The sequence below is a fragment of the Condylura cristata genome, unplaced genomic scaffold, assembly GCF_000260355.1.
Source record: "Condylura cristata isolate star-nosed mole 26May11 unplaced genomic scaffold, ConCri1.0 scaffold00003, whole genome shotgun sequence".
Classification (NCBI taxonomy): domain Eukaryota; kingdom Metazoa; phylum Chordata; class Mammalia; order Eulipotyphla; family Talpidae; genus Condylura; species Condylura cristata.
This window is the reverse complement of record NW_004567104.1, coordinates 49,005,466-49,024,952: the sequence shown is the minus strand read 5'-3', so window position 1 is coordinate 49,024,952 and position 19,487 is coordinate 49,005,466. Positions and strand designations below refer to the sequence as shown.

The window sequence follows — 19,487 nt, the reverse complement described above, 5'->3', positions numbered from 1 at the left end:
AAATAATTTCTCTAATATTCATTATCCTTTATAGAAAAGTTAAAATACTGTATAATTCAAAATACTTTCTTTTGGGTTACAAGATGCAGAAGTAGTCAGGAGGAAAATCACAACAATTACTTAATCTATGTACTTTACTTTTGTGTTGTCAGGGTAAGTACAACACCAGAAAGACTAAATCATGCCCAATCAAAGTTCTTATCATAAGGATAATGAGAGTATAAGGCAGTTATTGGTAAACAGAAACCTAAAAACAATTTTAATTTTTCTGGGTTAATGATTCAAGTGGTAACGTTTCCTACATAAGAAATTGTTGTGTTTATTCTCATAGAAAGTTACGTTCTGGGCTCTCCTTGGTGGTGCAATGGGTTAAAGCACCGCATTATGAAGCTCTCCAAAGCCACTGCAGCACTAGTTCAAGCCCCGGCCAGGGAGCTGACCCATATGGTGTTGCAGACCTCTTCTGACCCGCCCGCTGCTCCCCTCAGCAGTGTACTTTGTTGATCTGCCTGTTCTGCTCCCCACTCTGTCTCTGGTGAATCCTCTCACCCACCACATCTCTGGCCTGTACCCCAGTTCTATAAGCATAAATAAATAAATCTTAAAAAAAAAGGAAAAAAGTTACATTCTGTTCAACAATCACCTTCTCTGAGTAAAACTGAGTGACAAGTGACAAAGTCACTTTAATTTGAACTCCTCTCTTTTATCCATGCTGACATTAAATTCATTGAGTCATGCCCCACTCTCACTTCTAAGTATGCACACTCCACGTGGATTTGACTTTTTTATTCAGTAGGTTATTTGGATTGCAAAAAAGAAAACCTTTGCAAAATAAACATATTTCTGAGCTGTAATTACAGCTGCTATTTATGTCACCCAGGTGAGGTAACAGTCTTTGAAAATGTATTCTGCTTATGAAACTGGTGAGAATGAGGTGATCTCAAGTAAAACCAGAAGAATATCTACAAAAAGTCTAATAAATGTTAATCACAAAAAGTAAAGTAACATTTAAATATGGCAAAAGATTTTCAGCTGTGAATACTTAAAGGAACAGAAACATATAACATCAAACTTTAAAGGAATGTCTCTCTCTTACACAAACACCATAGGAAAATTAAGTTGGAATTATAGATGTAAGAGAGGCATCCCAGTGCTGACAACTTTGAATGAGAACCAGAGTTAAGACTATTAACCGCTCACATCTGAACCTTTCTCTACTTCATCTTCAGTCTTTTATGTGTAACACTACTTCATTGCCTTGTCTTTCCACATTCCCATGTCCCCACTACCTTTTGCTTTCTGTTCTTCCCACCTCTTGTTTTCATTGCACCCAAGTAATTCCCCATCTAACTTTCTCTGCCCTTCCTCTCTCAATGTCCTCTCAGGGCATTTTCTACCGAACAAAAATTCAAATCTGTCTCTGGGTGAGATAAAAGCCAAATGTTATCCAAGTTGTCAGAGTACAGTTTCATTTTCCTCACTGTTGTGACACTCACTTCCCATTTACTTATTATTATTCTCTGAGCTCAACTCTACAACAAAACTTAAAGTGCTCTTTAAAAACCAGGGTAAACTGTATCAACCGGGATGTTAAAAACACAAATATAAAATATTAGAAGCCACTATAAATCTCTGTTTCTATATTAAATGATCTTATTTTTTTTTGTTTTTGCTTTTAATCTAAGTAGAGCATTTATTTTGGATTTTTAGCACTGCATTTCAATGTCTCCTTTAGTGTTCAGTGTTCACAACATTAACTATCTAATTACACTTGCTTCTCATATCATGCTAATTTATATCATTTTCTGGTCTTTCAGTAGCCCTTTTGGGTGAGCCAAAGTTCCTGGATATAAGAGGAAATGAGATAACTGAGTAGAAACTGGCTCTACAAGAGAGATGTGGGGCCTCCATGTTGGCAAAATGCATTAAAGCACAGCACTACAGAGCTATCTGCAGCTACTGCAGTCACAAGTTCAATCCCTGTTCAGGGACCTGACCCACATGTGCAGCAGATCTCTCCTGTGTTACTTGCTGCTGCTCTCAGCAATGTATTTCAATCCGCCTGTTCTGTTTCCCACTCTGTCTCTAGTGAATCCTCATACCCCCCCATACCTTTGGACTGCACCCCAGTTCTAGTATACATAAATAAATAAAATCTTTAAAAAAAGAAAGAGATGAAAGTGAGATTGGAGAATCCACGTTAAAGTGGGCAGGAACATAGGAAGAAAAGGAACCCATCAATAGCCAAATCGTGTCCCAACACTAGATCAATAAGCACTGTTGTCATTGTTGGTAAATTTGGTCTCCATCTGGTTCACATGGACAATGTCACTATTGTGGACATGGGACACATCTGCGCATTCATGTGGCTGCCTTTGATGCTATACTCTGTCCCTGCACCTGTTTCTTCCTCTCCCCACATTCTAGATGTAGGTTGAGTGATTTGATGGCCAAATCCAGACATGCTCTCTCACTCTAGGACCAAAGAGGACTGGGAAAGTAAGTTTCCAGTTCTTTGGGTTTCTTGATTGGGTGGTTACTTTCCAGGTAACAAAGTCTATGTGCTATGAAAGGGGTCCTTGTTGGTCATCAAATGCAGTCTTTGTAACTTCAAGTTCTTTTCCATGCCCTTCCTCTCTTTCTGCACACATTCCAACAGAAAGTCTGCCTTCAGTCTTTGCCCATGACTCCAAATATTATTTCCATTGAGATCTAGTAGATTCATACTACTAATCTCACCTTCCCTGGCTGTTCAGAGGACATCCAAATCAGCACTGTCTCTGACATCTTGGTCCAATTTTTGATGGCCATCAATTTAATCAGATGATTCCTCTCTTCTTCAATGACATGTCCTGCATATCTAATGTCACTAAGTTCTAGTACCTCTATTCTCTACAGCCTTTCTCTCTATCTTCTTTATGACGCAAGGACTAGGAATGTTATCTTAACTTAAATCATTTCACTTTTTAGTCATGTGAAGATGGTTGGTTTTTATATGTAGATTCATATAAATCCTTCTGACACACTGAATTAATTTCTCATTAAAGCCCTACTATGTACTTTATAAACAAGACTTTCTAAGACAATTCTGTTATGTTGACTGGTTTGAAAAACAACAGACATCAATTATTTTGTCTTGAACAGTGTTTTGACTATACTTTCTTATCCATGATGCCTATTTTGTGCACTATTAAACATTAACCTCAAAAATACTCTGAAATGCTTCAGTACATGTCTATTACCTGAAGAAAAAAGCTCAAATTTTATAATCCAGATTTTAAATGTTTATTCAGTTGCTTCAGAATCCATGTTTCAGACTCAGGATTTCCTTCCAATTTTTTGTCCATGATAACAGTAGTTCCTTTTTAAGACCTATTAACACCTGTATATTTTTGAGCTGAAAATATTGTACATATATTGATTGCTTCAAATCTCCAAAGTAGCAACGAGCTGTCTAGTAATATTATTTGAACCTGAAAGGGCATTATGATAGGAGTATTATTTATTTTAAATTGCCTCTGCCAATTTACAATTTCCAAACCCACTATGAATGTGCCTTTTACATTTATGCATTTCATTTCAGGAAATAGCCAGTAAGACATGGAAAAGGAAAATGCATCTTTGCTGACAAAGTTTGTTCTCACAGGACTTACATATCAAGAGGAGTGGGAAATCCCCCTGTTCCTGGTGTTCTTGGTGATTTACCTCATCACCATTGTGGGGAACCTTGGACTTATTGCTCTCATCTGGAATGACTCTCAACTTCACATCCCCATGTATTTATTTCTTGGGAGTTTGGCTTTTGTGGATGCTTCAATATCATCCACAGTTACACCCAACATGCTGGTCAAATTCTTTGCCAGGAGTAATATAATGTATCTTTCTGAATGCATGATACAGTTTTTTTCCTTTGCATTCAGTGCAACCACAGAATGTTTCCTCTTGGCAGCTATGGCATATGATCGCTATGTGGCCATATGCAACCCTTTACGTTACCCCCTGATTATGACCAACAGACTCTGCTTCCAGCTACTAGTCTCCTCGTTTGTAGGTGGCATCATTCATGCGTTTATTCATACTGGGTTTTTACTCAGATTAACTTTCTGCAACAACAACATATTACATCACTTTTACTGTGATATTGAACCTTTGTTTAAGATTTCCTGCACTGACCCTTCGATTAATATTCTAATAGTTTATATTTTCTCTGGATCGATTCAAGTCTTCACCATTACAATTGTTCTTGTCTCTTATACACTGGTTCTCTTTACAATCTTAAAAAAGAAGTCTCTAGAGGGCATAAAGAAGGCTTTCTCCACCTGCGGAGCCCACCTTTTATCTGTGTCGTTATACTATGGCCCTCTTCTCTTCATGTATGTGCGTCCCGGGTCTGTACAGTCAGATGATCAAGATATGTTGGACTCACTGTTTTACACTGTCATAATTCCTTTCTTAAATCCAATTATCTACAGCCTGAGAAATAAGAAAGTCATAGATTCATTGAAAAAACTCATAAAGAGAAAAGTTTAGGCCTCATACTAATAGCTGTTCATATTTCATTAAAGCTGTCACAAAAATTGTGTGTATTGGGTGTTGTTTGTTAAATGCTGATTAGAGTTCTAAGTTTATTGCAATGATAATTTCCTATTTAATGACAAGCACAAATGCCTAATAAATGCTTTAAAGCTATGTGTAGGTTATTAAAAAACATACAAGCAATTTTAATCAAGTGCTCATTGCTTACTAAAATAACTAAAGGAAGAAACAAATGGAACATTTATATGCTTGTGTATCTTCCACATGACTTTATGAATACGTTAAATGCTAAAATAATGCCAAACCCCTATGAATATGATTTCATTGGTATTCTGAAGACTCATATCACACTGAAATGCACAGTGTGGGTGGGTTTGTGTTTGAGTATTTGGGGCAAATTGCTAGAATTCTGCTATATTTCTTATGGTGAAATTAAGTCTTGAGTCACTCAAAATAAACAGCAATAGGACATAATGGAAAACACAGGAAGTGGGGAAAAGGAGTGAAGAGAGTGAAGTCAGGCCAAACTGTTAGAGGTTGTCCCTGCTCAGACTTTATCCATGACCAGCAGGAAATAGGCAGTGGCCTCACTGTGTTACCTCCTCAGGTACTCTCTAGCTCTGTGTGTTCCGTTGTTGGGTAATCTGAGGAGTTTTACTAATTCAGAAACCTAACTGACTACACTGAAGGAATAAATGAGGATGGCTTAGTGAGAAAGATGAGGCAGAATAGGAAGGAAATGGTCTCATACATCAGTTGGAAAAGTATAGTAAATATAAATCACTGGGACATAAAGGTTGCTGATACATATACTAAATTAAGGGGCTTTAGATGCCTATCTTCAAAGTTCAAATATTGTTAAGATGTTATGCAAGCACAACATCCAGGGGAAAGATACAAAAATGGACAAGAATCTCAATGCTTTATGCTCTAAGAGTCCTTGCAGGTTATGTCTCCTCACTACTACTATGTAACAGAACAAGTGATCTAAGTTTTGGCCTCCCCTGCCATTCCTTTCTCAATACTTAAAAAATCCAGACACATTTTTACTGATACCACTGAGGAGTCCCAACTTCAAACTACCTTGTATTACTTTGATAATTTTTTTTATTAGATTATCCCTTCACTTACTGTTATTCTTTACTATCCAAACATAGCTGCTAGGTTATTCTCCTAAATAGGACATGATTAAATCATATCCCATTTTAATTATTTCCAATTGTACATACACATGTTTCCAATTGTACATACACATGTTAAGTTATCTAGAGCCATATATCCACATGGATATATGGTTATTTCTCCATGCATGTGTCCGGAGTACAACTATTTATTATGTATATATTTATTAATTGTTTATGTATTCATGATAACTTTGCCCTGCACTGGTTCACCCTAGCACTATATAAGGTTACTCAAATAAAACCTTGTTTCAACCTAGGTCTCTTTCTCTACAATCCTCCTACTGGAGTCTGTTTTACTTTCCAAGAGAATTATTGAGTATCTTCTGGGAGTCATCATATTTTAAGGTTCATCCTGTTGTTTACATGTTTCCCTCTACATAGAATCTTCCCCATGTGCATTTTGAGATAACTGCCAAAAGCTAGAAATAGCTGTTTCAACTGCTGTGTATTTATTCTTCTAAAGCCTTACAGATTCTTTTGCTATCCTCATTTTTTGCCTATAACCTCTTTTAATTACAATTTAAAAGTTTTCCTATCCTGTGTATTAGGTAGCAGAGTTGTTTAAGCACAGGAGTTTATAAATGAATATTCACAATATGTGTCTAAAATCAAAATAATCTGATAGCACAAATTGAGTTAGAGTATACAACTTTTTTTTTTATCTTATACTAAACTCTGGGATATTACCTAGCCTAGAATGGCTAATGCATGCCAGCTCACTTTCTTAAATTTCTCTTACGATAATCAAAAATATCACACACTGAGTACATCAGTCTTGTTCTTCTTATCACTAGAACTGGCTCCTGGAATAAGATATAAAATAATATCTAGAGTGTGTCATAATTAGATGTTTCATTGAAAGATAAAACACAAAATAATGGGAAAAGTAAAATCACATGAACATACAAACAGATGCTGAAAAAGCCTTTAACCAGATTCAGTACTTATTTAATTTAAAAAAATTAAAAATCTCAATAAATTGAGAATAGAGTAACCTATCTCACCATAATTAAGTACAAATCATACACAACATTATACAACAATGGCATACAATATCATGCAATAGTAAAAAGTGAAAACTGTCCTCCTAAGATCAGGAAAAATAGACTAGAATATCCACTCTTACCACTACTCTTTAACATATTTGTGAAAGATCCAGGATAAGGCCAGAAATAAATACATAACAAGAATCTAAATTAGAAAAGAAGTATTTGGTTTTTATCTTCAGAAATCACAATATATACAGAGCATATAAATATATAAATATATAAAGATTCCACACAAAAATCTACTGTAAATACTAACTAAATATAGTAAATGTCAGGGACACAAAAGCAATGTATAAAAATCTGTTGCATTTCTATATGCAAACATTGAATTAAAGCAAAGAGAAATTACAATCACATCAAAATTATATAATATCGGAGACTACACTTAACAACAATAAAAAAAAAGCAATGCTATCCAATTATTTAAAAAAAAAAAACCCTGATGAAATAGAGCCTCTGGGAAAAATGGGTAGAACTTAAGGTGATTGTGCTAAAAAAATTAGAAAGTGAAAGCTAGCTAATGGATTGTTTCACCAATTTGCAAATATAAAGAAAAAAATCCCAAAGTTGTGTCAAATTCACAGCAAAAATTATTTTTAGACTATGAAAATTATAGTGGTTACCAGGAGGGAGGAGAAAAAGGGACAGGGAAGGTGATAGGGATAGTCACTTGAGCTTTGGTGGAAGGTGAATGAACCTGTATATATACAGAGCTGTGAGGTTACATGCCCCTCCCTTATAGTTATGTAAATGACTTACAAGTTAATAAAACCAGAGAGAAAAAAAAGAGGTGAAAAATCTATACAGTGAAAAAAATAGTGCATTGTCATAAATAAGACACATGGAAACAGAAATGTATACCATGGTCATGTACTAGAAGAATAAACATTATGGAAATGGCCATCTTACCTAAAGCAAATTACAGATCACTAACAATTGATACCAAAATCTCAATGACACTTTTCAAGAAAATAAAACAAATAATTCTAAAGTATGTAGGAAACCATAAAAGATGCTGAATAGCCAAAGCAGTGCTGGGAGGAAGAAGGGGTATCATGCTCCCTGACTACACTACACTACCGTGTAACAGTATTCAAAGAAGTTTGATATTGGAACTTAAATGGGCACACAGATGAGTAGAATAAATTTGCTGAAAAATAAACCCACATATATATGGACAATTATTTATGACAAAGAAGCCAAGACTATACAATGGAGAAAGGGAAATACAAAATAAAGAAAACCAGACATTGTTTCTTTCTCTTTTTTTTACATCATGAAGGACTCATACTTATGACCTAATCTAGCCCTAATTACCTCCCAAAAGCAATCCTAAAATTAACACCAAATGGATTAAAGACTTGGACATAAGGCCTGAAATCATAAAATACTATATACTTTACAGAACAAAATATAAGTTGTCCTTAAAATAAATTTTAGAGGTATTAGTTGGAAACTTATCTCTAATGACAAGAGAAATAAAAGCTAAAAGAAAAAAATGATACTAAAAACAAATCTAAAAAGCTTTTGTACAGCAAGGAGTACCACAAAAACAAAAAGGCAACCTAACCACCTGGAGAAATAAAATATTTGCATATGATAAGCCAAAATTTTGAAAAATTCATAAAATTCAGCAGCAAAAAACCCCAATAACTCAATCTGAATATATGAGTAGAAACTTCTCCAAATAAGATACACAGAAACATGAAAAATGTTCAACATCACTTATTACAAGGGAAACACAAAACCATAGAGATATCACCTCACCCATTTGAGAATGACCTGTTAAAAAGACTAGGAACGTGTGTTGGTCAGAGTCTGAAGGAAAGGGAACTTTGGAGTGTGAATGTTGATTGTGTGGTGCCTCTATGGAAAATACTGGAGATTTTTAAAAATTAAAGCTGAAATGTCTTGCAGATGATCCAGCAATGTCAGTCCTAGGTATACTTATCCAAAGACCATAAAACACTAAATCAGAAAGCTATATGAATCTTCATGTTCATAGAAGTATTAGTCACAATATATGACATAGGAATAATGTAACCAACATAAGACTGGATAAAGAATTGTGGCATACTCAATAGAGTACAACTCAGCTACTAAAAAAGATGAAACTTTTTACAACTACATGAAAAGAACTTGAGGTGATTAGGATAAGTGAGTGAAAGATAGTCACTAAATAATTTCACTAATATGTGGAATATAAATACACAAAGCAAATAAATTAACTACATACAACAAAAATAACTCTTAGGCCCTAAGTAAAATATGGTGATTACCAATGAAGATATGGGAGGGGGCTGGGAACAATGGTAAAGAGGAATAATTTGATAGTTTGGATGGCATAGAACTTCAGTACTGGGTGTGCTGAGGTACATAAACATGTTGAGCTGTGAAGCTGTACTCCCAATGAAATTTTGTTAAGAAAAACAAAGGTAACAAACATTTAAGTATGTAAAACAAATCTCAGCTGGAAGGAGTTATGCTAACCAAAATAACTCAGAAGTAAAAAGGTAAATACTGGGTGGTCTCACTTACATGTGAAATATACAGAAGTCAAACAAAAAGTCAAGAAAACATTCAAACTAGCAAGTTGACCACAGAACTGAGGCATACAGAAAAGGGGAGGGTGGCCAAAAAGAGGAGGGAATAACACAGAAATAATGTGGTCGTACACGAGTGATAGAATAGCAAGAGACCTATGGGAACTACAACAATGTAAGGGAAAAAATTAATTAACTTTTAAAGACCCAACAAATTTCATGATACTGTATCTGTATTTCTGGGGGATCAATTCACAAGATCCTCCCAAGCCCAAGGAAAAGGAGTAAACTGATGATAATCCATTTGCTTTTCACTGTTTCTCCCTAAAGTGTCATTATTGTATAGGTCTTTAGATATTTTTATTGCCACTGCTATACACTATTTCCATTGTTCTAATGGTCTCCTGTCAATAATTTTGAGTTTTGTGTGTACACATACTGGTATAACCAAAAGCCCCAAACAGAAAATGCACAAAGTAAACAAAGGCAAAGAACTCTGCCGCGTTGGCTTCAGGGATGTCTTTGGAGACTTAACTCTAAGGGCAAGAGAAACAAAACCAAAAATAAACAAATGGTACCACATAAATGAAAATGCTGCTGTAGAGCAAAGAAATCTGCTAATGCAGAAAGGCACCCTAGCAAATGGGAGAAAATATTTTCACATCATTCAACTTACATGGGTATATTCAACATCTAAACAGAACTCACACAACTTAACAAAACCTAATAAAAAATGAGCAAAGAGATAAATAGATACTTCTCCAAAGAAGACATTTAGATAGCAAACAGGTACATTTTAAAATGATCATCATCACTTATCAGGACAATAAATCAAAGCCATATGAGAGCATGTCAGACCTTGAGAACAGACCATATCAAAAAGACCAGAAACAGCAGCTGGCAAGGGTGTGGAGATAAAGGAACACACACCTTTGATTAGAATGCAAATTGATTGACATGGAAAGCAATATGGAGGTTTTGAAAACATTAAAAATATATCTTCTTGGGCCCTCCCTGGTGGCACAGCGGGTTAAAGCACAGCACTAAAAAGCTAAAGCCACGGCAGCATGAGTTCGATCCCCGCCTGCCCCGTAGGTGACCACATGGCTCAGCAGACCTCTCCTGACCCCCCCGCTGCTCCCCTCAGCAGTGTCCTTGGTCAATCTGCCTGTTCTGCTCCCCACTCTGTCTCTGGTGAATCTTCTCACCACCCTGCACCTCTGGCCTGTATCCCAGTTCTGTATGTATAAATAAATAAATCTTTAAAAAAAAAATATCTTCCACATGACCCAGAAGATATCCTAGTATCAACTTGAAAAATGCAAAACACTAATTTGAAGGGATAGATGTACTCCCATGTTTATTGCAGCATTATTTACAACAGCCAAGCTATAGAAATAATCAAAGTGCCCAATGACAGAGTAGTGGATTGGGAAGTGGTATAGATACACAATGGACTATCACTCCACTATGAAAAAAATGAACTCTTGCCATTTGTAACAACATAGCTTGAACTGCAGGGGAGGATGCTAAGTGAAATTTGAGAAAGACAGGTACTGCATGACTTCACTAATATGTGGAATATAGAGAAACAAACAAACAAACAAAAGCTTCAGACAAAAATTAAACCAATAAAAAACCCTAGAAATCTGTAGAATAGAGTCCAGCTGAGGGAGGGGGGACAGCTTTAGAGAACAGAGTACAGTGTGAAACAATGGACTATGGCAAGTGACCACGGGTGCTTTGATGTAGATGTGCTGTAGTATCTACATCTGAAGAGGTGTAACCCTGTACCTCCAAGTCTTACAGTGTTGCATACCAACATTTCCTAACAAAAACATAATTACAAAAGAAAAAAGAAATTCCCAACATATATCCCTTTTTGAAACTCTAATTAGTGTTTGCAAAAGAATTCAGCTCAATCATCAAGGATGGTACTCTGGCTAATACTTGGTTCATGATAATGAGGGATGTACATAGACAATTAACATTCTCTTTTGAAAATATTAAAGTAAATCCAAGAATTTTCTCTAGAGACACTATTAAAAGTTTTAAGCTTGGAGACTGGGAATAGGGAAACTTCTGTAATTGTAAATATGTACAGTTAATTTTCATGCAATGCTCAGTGGACATTATTAAGTTATCAGTGGGGATTTCTTAGGAATGATAACACTGTTGTCATCAAATGAGGACAGTGTTTACTTAATATTAACCCAAAAGTCAACCTTGGCATGAAGGGCAGATTTTTTTTTTCTTTATTTTGGCCCTAAACCAAACTAAATGCACACCCACCCAAACCTCCCCTACGATCAAGCTGAGACTGAGCCATTAGAACAAGTGGAGAGTGGTAATAAATGCCCTCTGAATTTCTTATAACTGTTTTATCTATTTGTCTGATTCATTAGCACTTAATTGTTCCCCTCCAACATATAGTTGCATACTCTATCCCATACCTTCCTGGAGATTCCCCAAATTTGGTAACCCTGAGTCCAAAGGAGTGATCTCCTTTACCTAATCTGAATTCAAAACTGGCTGCAGATTTCATTAATAGATATCTGAGTCAAGAATTCACTGGTAGCTCTTAATACCAACCTCCCCTCCCAAATGTTCCAGGACTGATTATATAAAAGAAATGGCAGAAGTATACTCAATTATTGATGATAGCAAAACAGATCAAGAAGTATATAATTTCTAATATTAGGACCCTGGTTTTGAAGTTTGATTCTGCTGCTTACTAGCCACGTCATTTGTATATTTCCTAATTGCAAACTGGGGGGCTGTAAGAATAATACTCTTGTCTATAGAGATTTAGTGTCATGGATTATAAGAGTACTTATTGTAAAATATCTAGTTGAGAACCTGGCACATAGAAAGGACCCAAACAATGCTAACTATAATTATATTTTTCTTGGAAAAACTAAAGTCTTAAAATTGTGTGTACACATGGATACCAGGTCATGGAAGAGTGTAGTGGAGAGATAATATATATTAAATCTTTTATTATATTGAGATATTGAATTTTCTGATCAATTTATAAATGTGAATGAATAGGTTGTTTCATAACTGTATAGAATATTATGTCAATATTTTTTACCTACATAGCATTTTGTTAAATTACTAGATTCATTCTTTTTTCTAGCTTTATTGAGATATGATTGACATATACCATTGTGAAATGTGATGATTTACATATGTGTGTATTGCAAAATGATTATCACAACAAGGTAAGTTAACAGGTCCATAACCTTACAAAATTACCATGTGTGCTTTTTGTTTGTTTTTTTGTTGTTGTTGTTTTTGTTTTTTTTTTAAAGATTTATTTGTGTATACAGAACTGGGGTACAGGCCAGAGGCTCAGGAGCAGCGAGAGGCTTCACCAGAGACAGAGCGGGGAACAGAACAGGCAGATCAACGAAGTACACTGCTGAGGGGAGCAGCGGGCGGGTCAGGAGAGGTCTGCCACGCCATGTGGTCACCTCCGGGGCAGGCGGGAGTCGAACTCATGCGGAAGCGGCTTTTAGATTCTCAGTGCTGTGCTTTAACCCGCTGCGCCACCAGGGAGGGCCCTGTTTGTTTGTTTTTTAAGATTTATTTATTTATTCATACGGAACTGGGGTATAGGCCAGAGATGCGGAGGGTGAGAGGATTCACCAGAGACAGAGTGGGGAGCAGGACAAGCAGATCAATGAAGTACACTGCTGAGGGGAGCAGCTGGCAGGTCAGGAGAGGTCTGACGCGCCATGTGATCTCCTCCGGGCAGGTGGGGAATCGAACTCATGTGGAAATGGCTTAAGCTTCTTAGTGCTGTGCTTTATCTGGCTGTGCCACTAGGGAGGGCCTCATGTGTGTTTTTAAAAAACATTCAAGATCTACTTTCTTAGCATTTTCAAGTATTTAATAGTATTGTTAACCAGAGTCACTATGCTGTATATTAGAACTGAGAATTTATTCACTTATATAACTAACTGGAAGTTTGTACATTTTCACTACGTTCACCCATTTCTTCCACATCTATCCCTAACTTTCAAAATAACTACTCTCCTCTCTATTTCTTTGAGTCCAGTTTTTTTTAAGTTTTCACATATGTGAGACTGGATAGTATTTGTCTTTTTCTGACTTATTTCACTTAACATATTCTTCAAAGTCCAGCCATGCTGTCATAAAAGGGATTTCTTTTTAGGCTGACTATATTCCATTGTGTATATTCAATTCTATTTTCTTTATCCATTAATCTGTCAGTAGACATTAAAGTTGTTTCCATGTAGCTTTGTATTTTGTAAATACTGAACACTGGATGCAGCTGTTCCTTTGAAATAGTGAGTTCATTTTCTCTAGACATGTACTAAGGAGTAAGATTGTTGCATCATATGGTAAATGCATGTTTCTAATTCAAGGAACTGTTTTCTAATGGCTACACAACCTTATATTACCATAAATAGGACACAAATGTTCCCATTACATCCTCTATAAACTTATTTCATGTCTTTTTGATAATACACTTCCTAACAGGTGGAAAATGACATCACACTATGGTTTTGCCTTCTGAGTCCCTACTGACTAGGGATGTCGAGCACCTTTCTGTATTTCTACTTTGGAAAAGTAGGCACTCAAGTCCTTTTTCCATTTTTACATTGGATTATTTGCATTTTTGCTATTGAGTTCGACGTATTTTTACTTATTTATCTATTTTTGGATATAATCTCCTTATCGGATAGACGGTTTGCAATTTTTTTTTGTAATTATAAGTTCTTCATTTTGTTGATTCTTATACTGTGTAGAAAATTTTTCAGTTTGATGTAGTCTCACTTGGTTAATTTTTGCTTTTTTGTTTTAAAGATTTATTTATTTGTGCATACAGAACTGGGGTATAGGCCAGAGACTCAGGGGTGGCGAGAGGCTTCACCAGAGACAGAGTGGGGGGCAGAACAGGAAGACTGACGAAGTACACTGCTGAGGGGAGCAGTGGGCGGGTCAGGAGAGGTCTGCCACGCCATGGCAGGCGGGGCAGGCAGGGATTGAACTCATGCGGAAGTGGCTTTAGCTTCTTAGTGCTGTGCTTTAACCCGCTGCGCCAACAGGGAGGGACAATTTTTGTTTTTGTTGTTTGTGCTTTTGTTATCATATCCAGGAAATCACTGCAAAGACCAGTAAGTTTTCCTTATGCATTCACTAGGGTTTTATTATTATTATTATTATTATTGTTATTATATCTGAGAAGAATTTTACATTTGTTTTTGCTTTCTCATTTTATAAATTTTTATTATTTGTTATGATTTCATTGTTTTAATTGACATAACATTGGCTTACATTATCGTTGGTATTTTCAATGTACAGGATCTCCACCTACAGGTAATGTCACCACAGTGCACCCATCACCAAATCACTCACAGTCCACCACAATAGACCACTTCCTTCCCTTATGGTTTCAGGTCTTTCATTTAGAATTCTGGTTGCTTTCACTCCTCCACTTCCCCTCCTCTCTGGGTTCTTTACTTCTGTAATCAATTTTCTAAGTTTATTTTTTAAGTTTGGCTTTATCTGTCCCTTTTTTTTAGCTTCTCGGTATTCCACTTGTCAATAACATCATCTGGGTTTTTTTTTTTTCTTCTTCTGACTTATTTCACTTAGTGTCATTTCTTCCAGCTCCATCCTTATTGCCAGAAATGGTGGGTGTTTGACTTTTTTGATTGCTGAGTAATATTCTTTTGCATATAAATATCACATCTCCTTGATCCACTCATCCTGCATTGCCTGTGGGCAATGCAAAAATGTATCATGACTTTTCCAACAACCCAATATTTAGCAATATAAGAAAAAGATTGCTGACACACTCAGCAACATGAAAGATTCTCAAAAGTATCGTGTTAAACAAAAATACCTAACTTAGTGGTCTACAAACTGCATGTTTCCAGTTTTATAAAAATCTAAAAAAAAAAACAGGGCCCTCTCAGATGGTGCAGTGGGTTAAAGCACAGCACTAAGAAGCTAAAGCCACTTCAGTATTAGTTCGATCCCCATGCCGGAGGTGACCCACATGGCGTGGCAGACCTCTCCTGATCTATCTGCTGCTCCCCTCAGCAATGTACTTTGTTGATCTGCCTGTTCTGTTCCCCACTCTGTCTCTATTGAATCCTCTCACCACCCCTGCGCCTCTGGCTTGTACCCCAGTTTTGTATGTATAAATAAATATATTTTTTTAAAAATCTAAAAAAACAAAATTACAATGACAGACACCATGTAATGGTAGGCTTAGGAACCAGTTATGAGCAGAGACTGACTTTAAAGAGATATTTAAGAGCTTTTTGAGGTGACTGAAATTTCCTAAAATTTGACTGTGGTAGTGGTACAAGTATATATAGTATCTAAAACTCACCAAGATATATTCTTAAAATTGATAAAGTTTTACATATAAATTGTATATCAATAAAATCTATAAAAGTAGTTTTATTTTTGTTCTCCTTTCTGCTGCCATATTTACCCAAAACCGCCAGCCACATTAATATCACTCTCAAAAATTTGCCATTGGATGTCAACTAGATGAATGAGTAAGCCATTCTTCACTCATATACCCCATTCTAAAACAATTAGATATCCCACAGACAAATATATACTTGTGCAGTCCAAGGCCCAGGAAAGCTATTTTGAAAAGGAAGTACGGTACCCAGCCAGATGACTCACTGACTGGCTAAGGTAATAGACAAAGAAGCAATTTCATAATCTTTTCTACAACTCCATTTGGCTTTGTTTATGTTACCAGCACCATATACCAAGAGACCCAGGAGGAAAGATGCCCACCTGAGCATCAGGAAGCAAGCACACAGACACCTATTCTGGCTGTGGGTGCAAAGTAGCCAAAGAAATACCTCCAGCTCCTCTTAGGTATGCTCAATAGTCCCTGAAGATTAATTCTGCAAAAACTCAGTCTGATTGTAGGTCATGAAAGGGATCTATATCAAGCCACCAGAAATTCAAATTGCACCCATGAACATTTCTGATGGCACATAAAGGAGATGCTTTCATCTGTATGTACTCCAGAGTTCTTAAAAGTATCCTAATTTTGACTCTTCATCTCTCTCAAGAGGTCACAGTAGGCTAGCAATGCTGAGGGCTCATTGTTCCAGAAGGTTACACTCCTGTCTGTACTCCTGGAGAGTCTGAAAGTCCCCCATATTCAATTCCAGCCCCTTCCCAGTCCCAGTCCATAAGAAGTCTTGCTGGCACAGAGAAAAGATAGGAGAAATGCCCCCCTGCACCAAGTTTATGAAGGGACCTATATTTAGCTCAGCTCTCTCATAGCCTCTGTCTACCAGCAGGTGTGTTTGTCCAGGAAACTATCAGGAGATAACCCTGTCTGCATCCCCAGAGGCCCTAAAAGAACCCCATACTGCTCCCCAAAGATAAACTGCTTAATAAAGAATAGCCAATTAATGTACAACACAAAAATAGCCTATTCCAACTAATAACTTAGCAAACTATAGTTTTCTCTCACCTCTGCTGAAGTAGAACATGTATCATTTCTGATCAAGAAGAAAAATTCAGGCATCTAAAAATATACAGAAAAATCACAGGTTTCATTCGCATGACCAACATAAGAAAAAACTACAGAAATAACCAAAGCATTTCATTTGATAAAAATTCACCCTGGAGAAGCAATCTTAGAAACAGAAAATTGTCATAGGATATCTTATCCTTTTTTTAAAAAATAATATAATAGCTTATTTTTACATCGTTTTGTGCATTTTCTCAGTTGTAATCCCTGTGGGATTCCCATCACCAAATCACCCATGTGCCATCACCATAGTCCAGTGCATTTCCCTTTCCACACTGTTTTTGATCCCATTCCTCACTCCACCCCCACAAAATGTCTCTGGTATATAGTTGTTCACTATTATTATTATTTTCTCACCTGACCGTTTATACTCCTGCTATGAGTGAAACCATCTGGTATTTTTCCTTTTCTTTCTGGCTTATTTCACTAAGCATGATCTTCTCCAGCTCCACCCATGTTGCTGCAAAAGACATGTGTTTATTTATTTATTTATGTATTTTTGGTTGCTGAGTTATATTCCCTTGTGTATATGTACCACATCTTTTTAATCCAGTCATCCATTTTTGGGATTTGGGCTGTTTCCATGTCTTTCCAACTGTAAATGAGGCAGCAGTAAACATGGGGGTGCAGGTATCTTATTGAATCAGTGTTTTTGTGTCTTTTTGGTAGATGCCTAGGAGTGGGATTGCTGGGTCGTATGAAAGCTTCATGTTTAGCAGTTTGAGGAACCTCCAAACAGTTTTCCATAGTGGTTGCATAGTTTGCATTCCCACCAGCAGTGCAGGAGTTCCTTATTCTCCACATCCTCACCAACATTTGTTGTTAATTGTTTTGAGATGTGCCATTCTCACTGGGGAGAAGTGGTATCTCATTGTGGTTTTAATTTACAGCTCCCTTATTACAAGTGATGTTAAATATTTTTTCATATGCTTGTTGACCATCTACATTTCCTCTTTGGAGAAGTGTCTTTTAGCTCTCCTGCCCATTTTTTGGGGGGTTGTTTATTTTTGTTGATTTTCATCAGTACTTTGTATAATCTTTGTGATCAATCCTTTATCACTCGTTTTGTGTGAGAAAATTTTATCCCAACCAGTGGGATATCTGTTTGTTTTTTGTACTGTCTCTTTTGCTGTACAGAAGCTCTTTAACTTTATGTAGTCCCATCTATTTATCCTTGCCTTCACTATCGTTGCATTGGGTGCTCTATTTTTAAAGATGTCGCTGAAGTGTATGTTGTGTAGTGTTTGGCCCTTCTTGGCTTCCAGGTGTTTTATGGTTTCTGTTCTTATGTCTAGGTCTTTAATCCACTTCAAGTTGATTTTTGTGTATGGTGTGAGTTAGTAATCTACAGTCCGTTTCTAGTCTTATATTCCTGTGTGAGACTGGACTTAGTGATTTCGGCATCTTCAGTCTGCAGCCATCTTGTCAGATCCACCAGCTATACCAGGAAATCTTATCTTTAATCAGCATTTGCATGGAAAAATATGATCACTATGAAAATCTCAGGGGCATTTTTTCACACAAGTAGGAAAGACAATTCTAACATTTATATGGAATCACAAATGCTCTCGAATAAGCTGGATACATCAGACTTCCTAATTACAAATAACACTACAAATCTATTGTATTAAATGAACAGTATGGTGCTGGCAGAAAAACAGAAACGAACAAATGGAACAGAATTGAAAGCCCAGAAATAAGCCATATACTTGACAAGAAACTCAACAATAATCAAGAGTGAAACAGACACTCTTTTCAATAAATGGCACAGAGAAAAATGGGATATTTATAATAAGGAGGATTAAATTGTATCACTGCTTTACACTACTCAGAAGAATTAATGCAAAATAGATTAATGACTAGATACTGTCATGAAGGCTAAAACTGTAAAACCCCTGAAAAAAATATGAAAAAAAAATCCCATAATCCTAACTCTAGTTCCCCAAACCCTAACTCCCCTAACCCTAACCTTAGCTCCCTGAACCAAAATAATTTAATACGATGAAAAGGACTCTATGGAATGGAAGAAAACACAAGTCATATATCTAGTATGGGGTTAATATCTAAAAATCTCTAAAGAACTCAAACAACTAACAAAAGAAAAAAGCCAATTATTTGATTAAATTATAGGCACTTTGCAGATATAGAAATATAAAAGGAATGAATAGATTTTTGCCCAAAAAAGACATACAAATGACCAACCAAACCCATGAAAAGGTTCTTAAGGTCACTAATCATCAGGAAAATCCAAGGCAACAACACACTCAGAGCTTACCTCAGACATGTAAGAATGACTAGTATTAAAAAGACAAGACAAAAATCCATATATTCCACAATAGTCACAGCAGCATTATTTAGGATAACTAGGACATGGAAGGAGCCCAAATGTCCATCAGTAGAAAGGATGAAAGGGAGACATTTTCAACAAAATGGAGGGAATTTGAGAAAATCACATGTAGCAAAGTAAATCAGAAAAATAATAAGTAATACTGGATACTGGACATTTACATAGCAGACACCTTGATAATATAAAGCACTTTAATAAACCAGCAGATATCAATAAACATCCCATGGGCTCTGAGGTTAAGAGTGAGGAGGGAGTGAATAGGGCCAGGAGATAAGAGGA

The 19,487-nt window shown here is 36.3% G+C and overlaps 1 protein-coding gene across 1 annotated transcript; it reads left to right on the top strand.

Moving 5' to 3' along the window:
• Window positions 1-3,600: 3,600 nt before the first annotated feature.
• Window positions 3,601-4,530, top strand: LOC101635869 (olfactory receptor 5H2-like). The gene has a single exon (XM_004675481.1). It carries the CDS (start codon window positions 3,601-3,603, stop codon window positions 4,528-4,530), a length of 930 nt encoding a protein of 309 aa, XP_004675538.1.
• The last annotated feature ends 14,957 nt before the right edge of the window (window positions 4,531-19,487 follow it).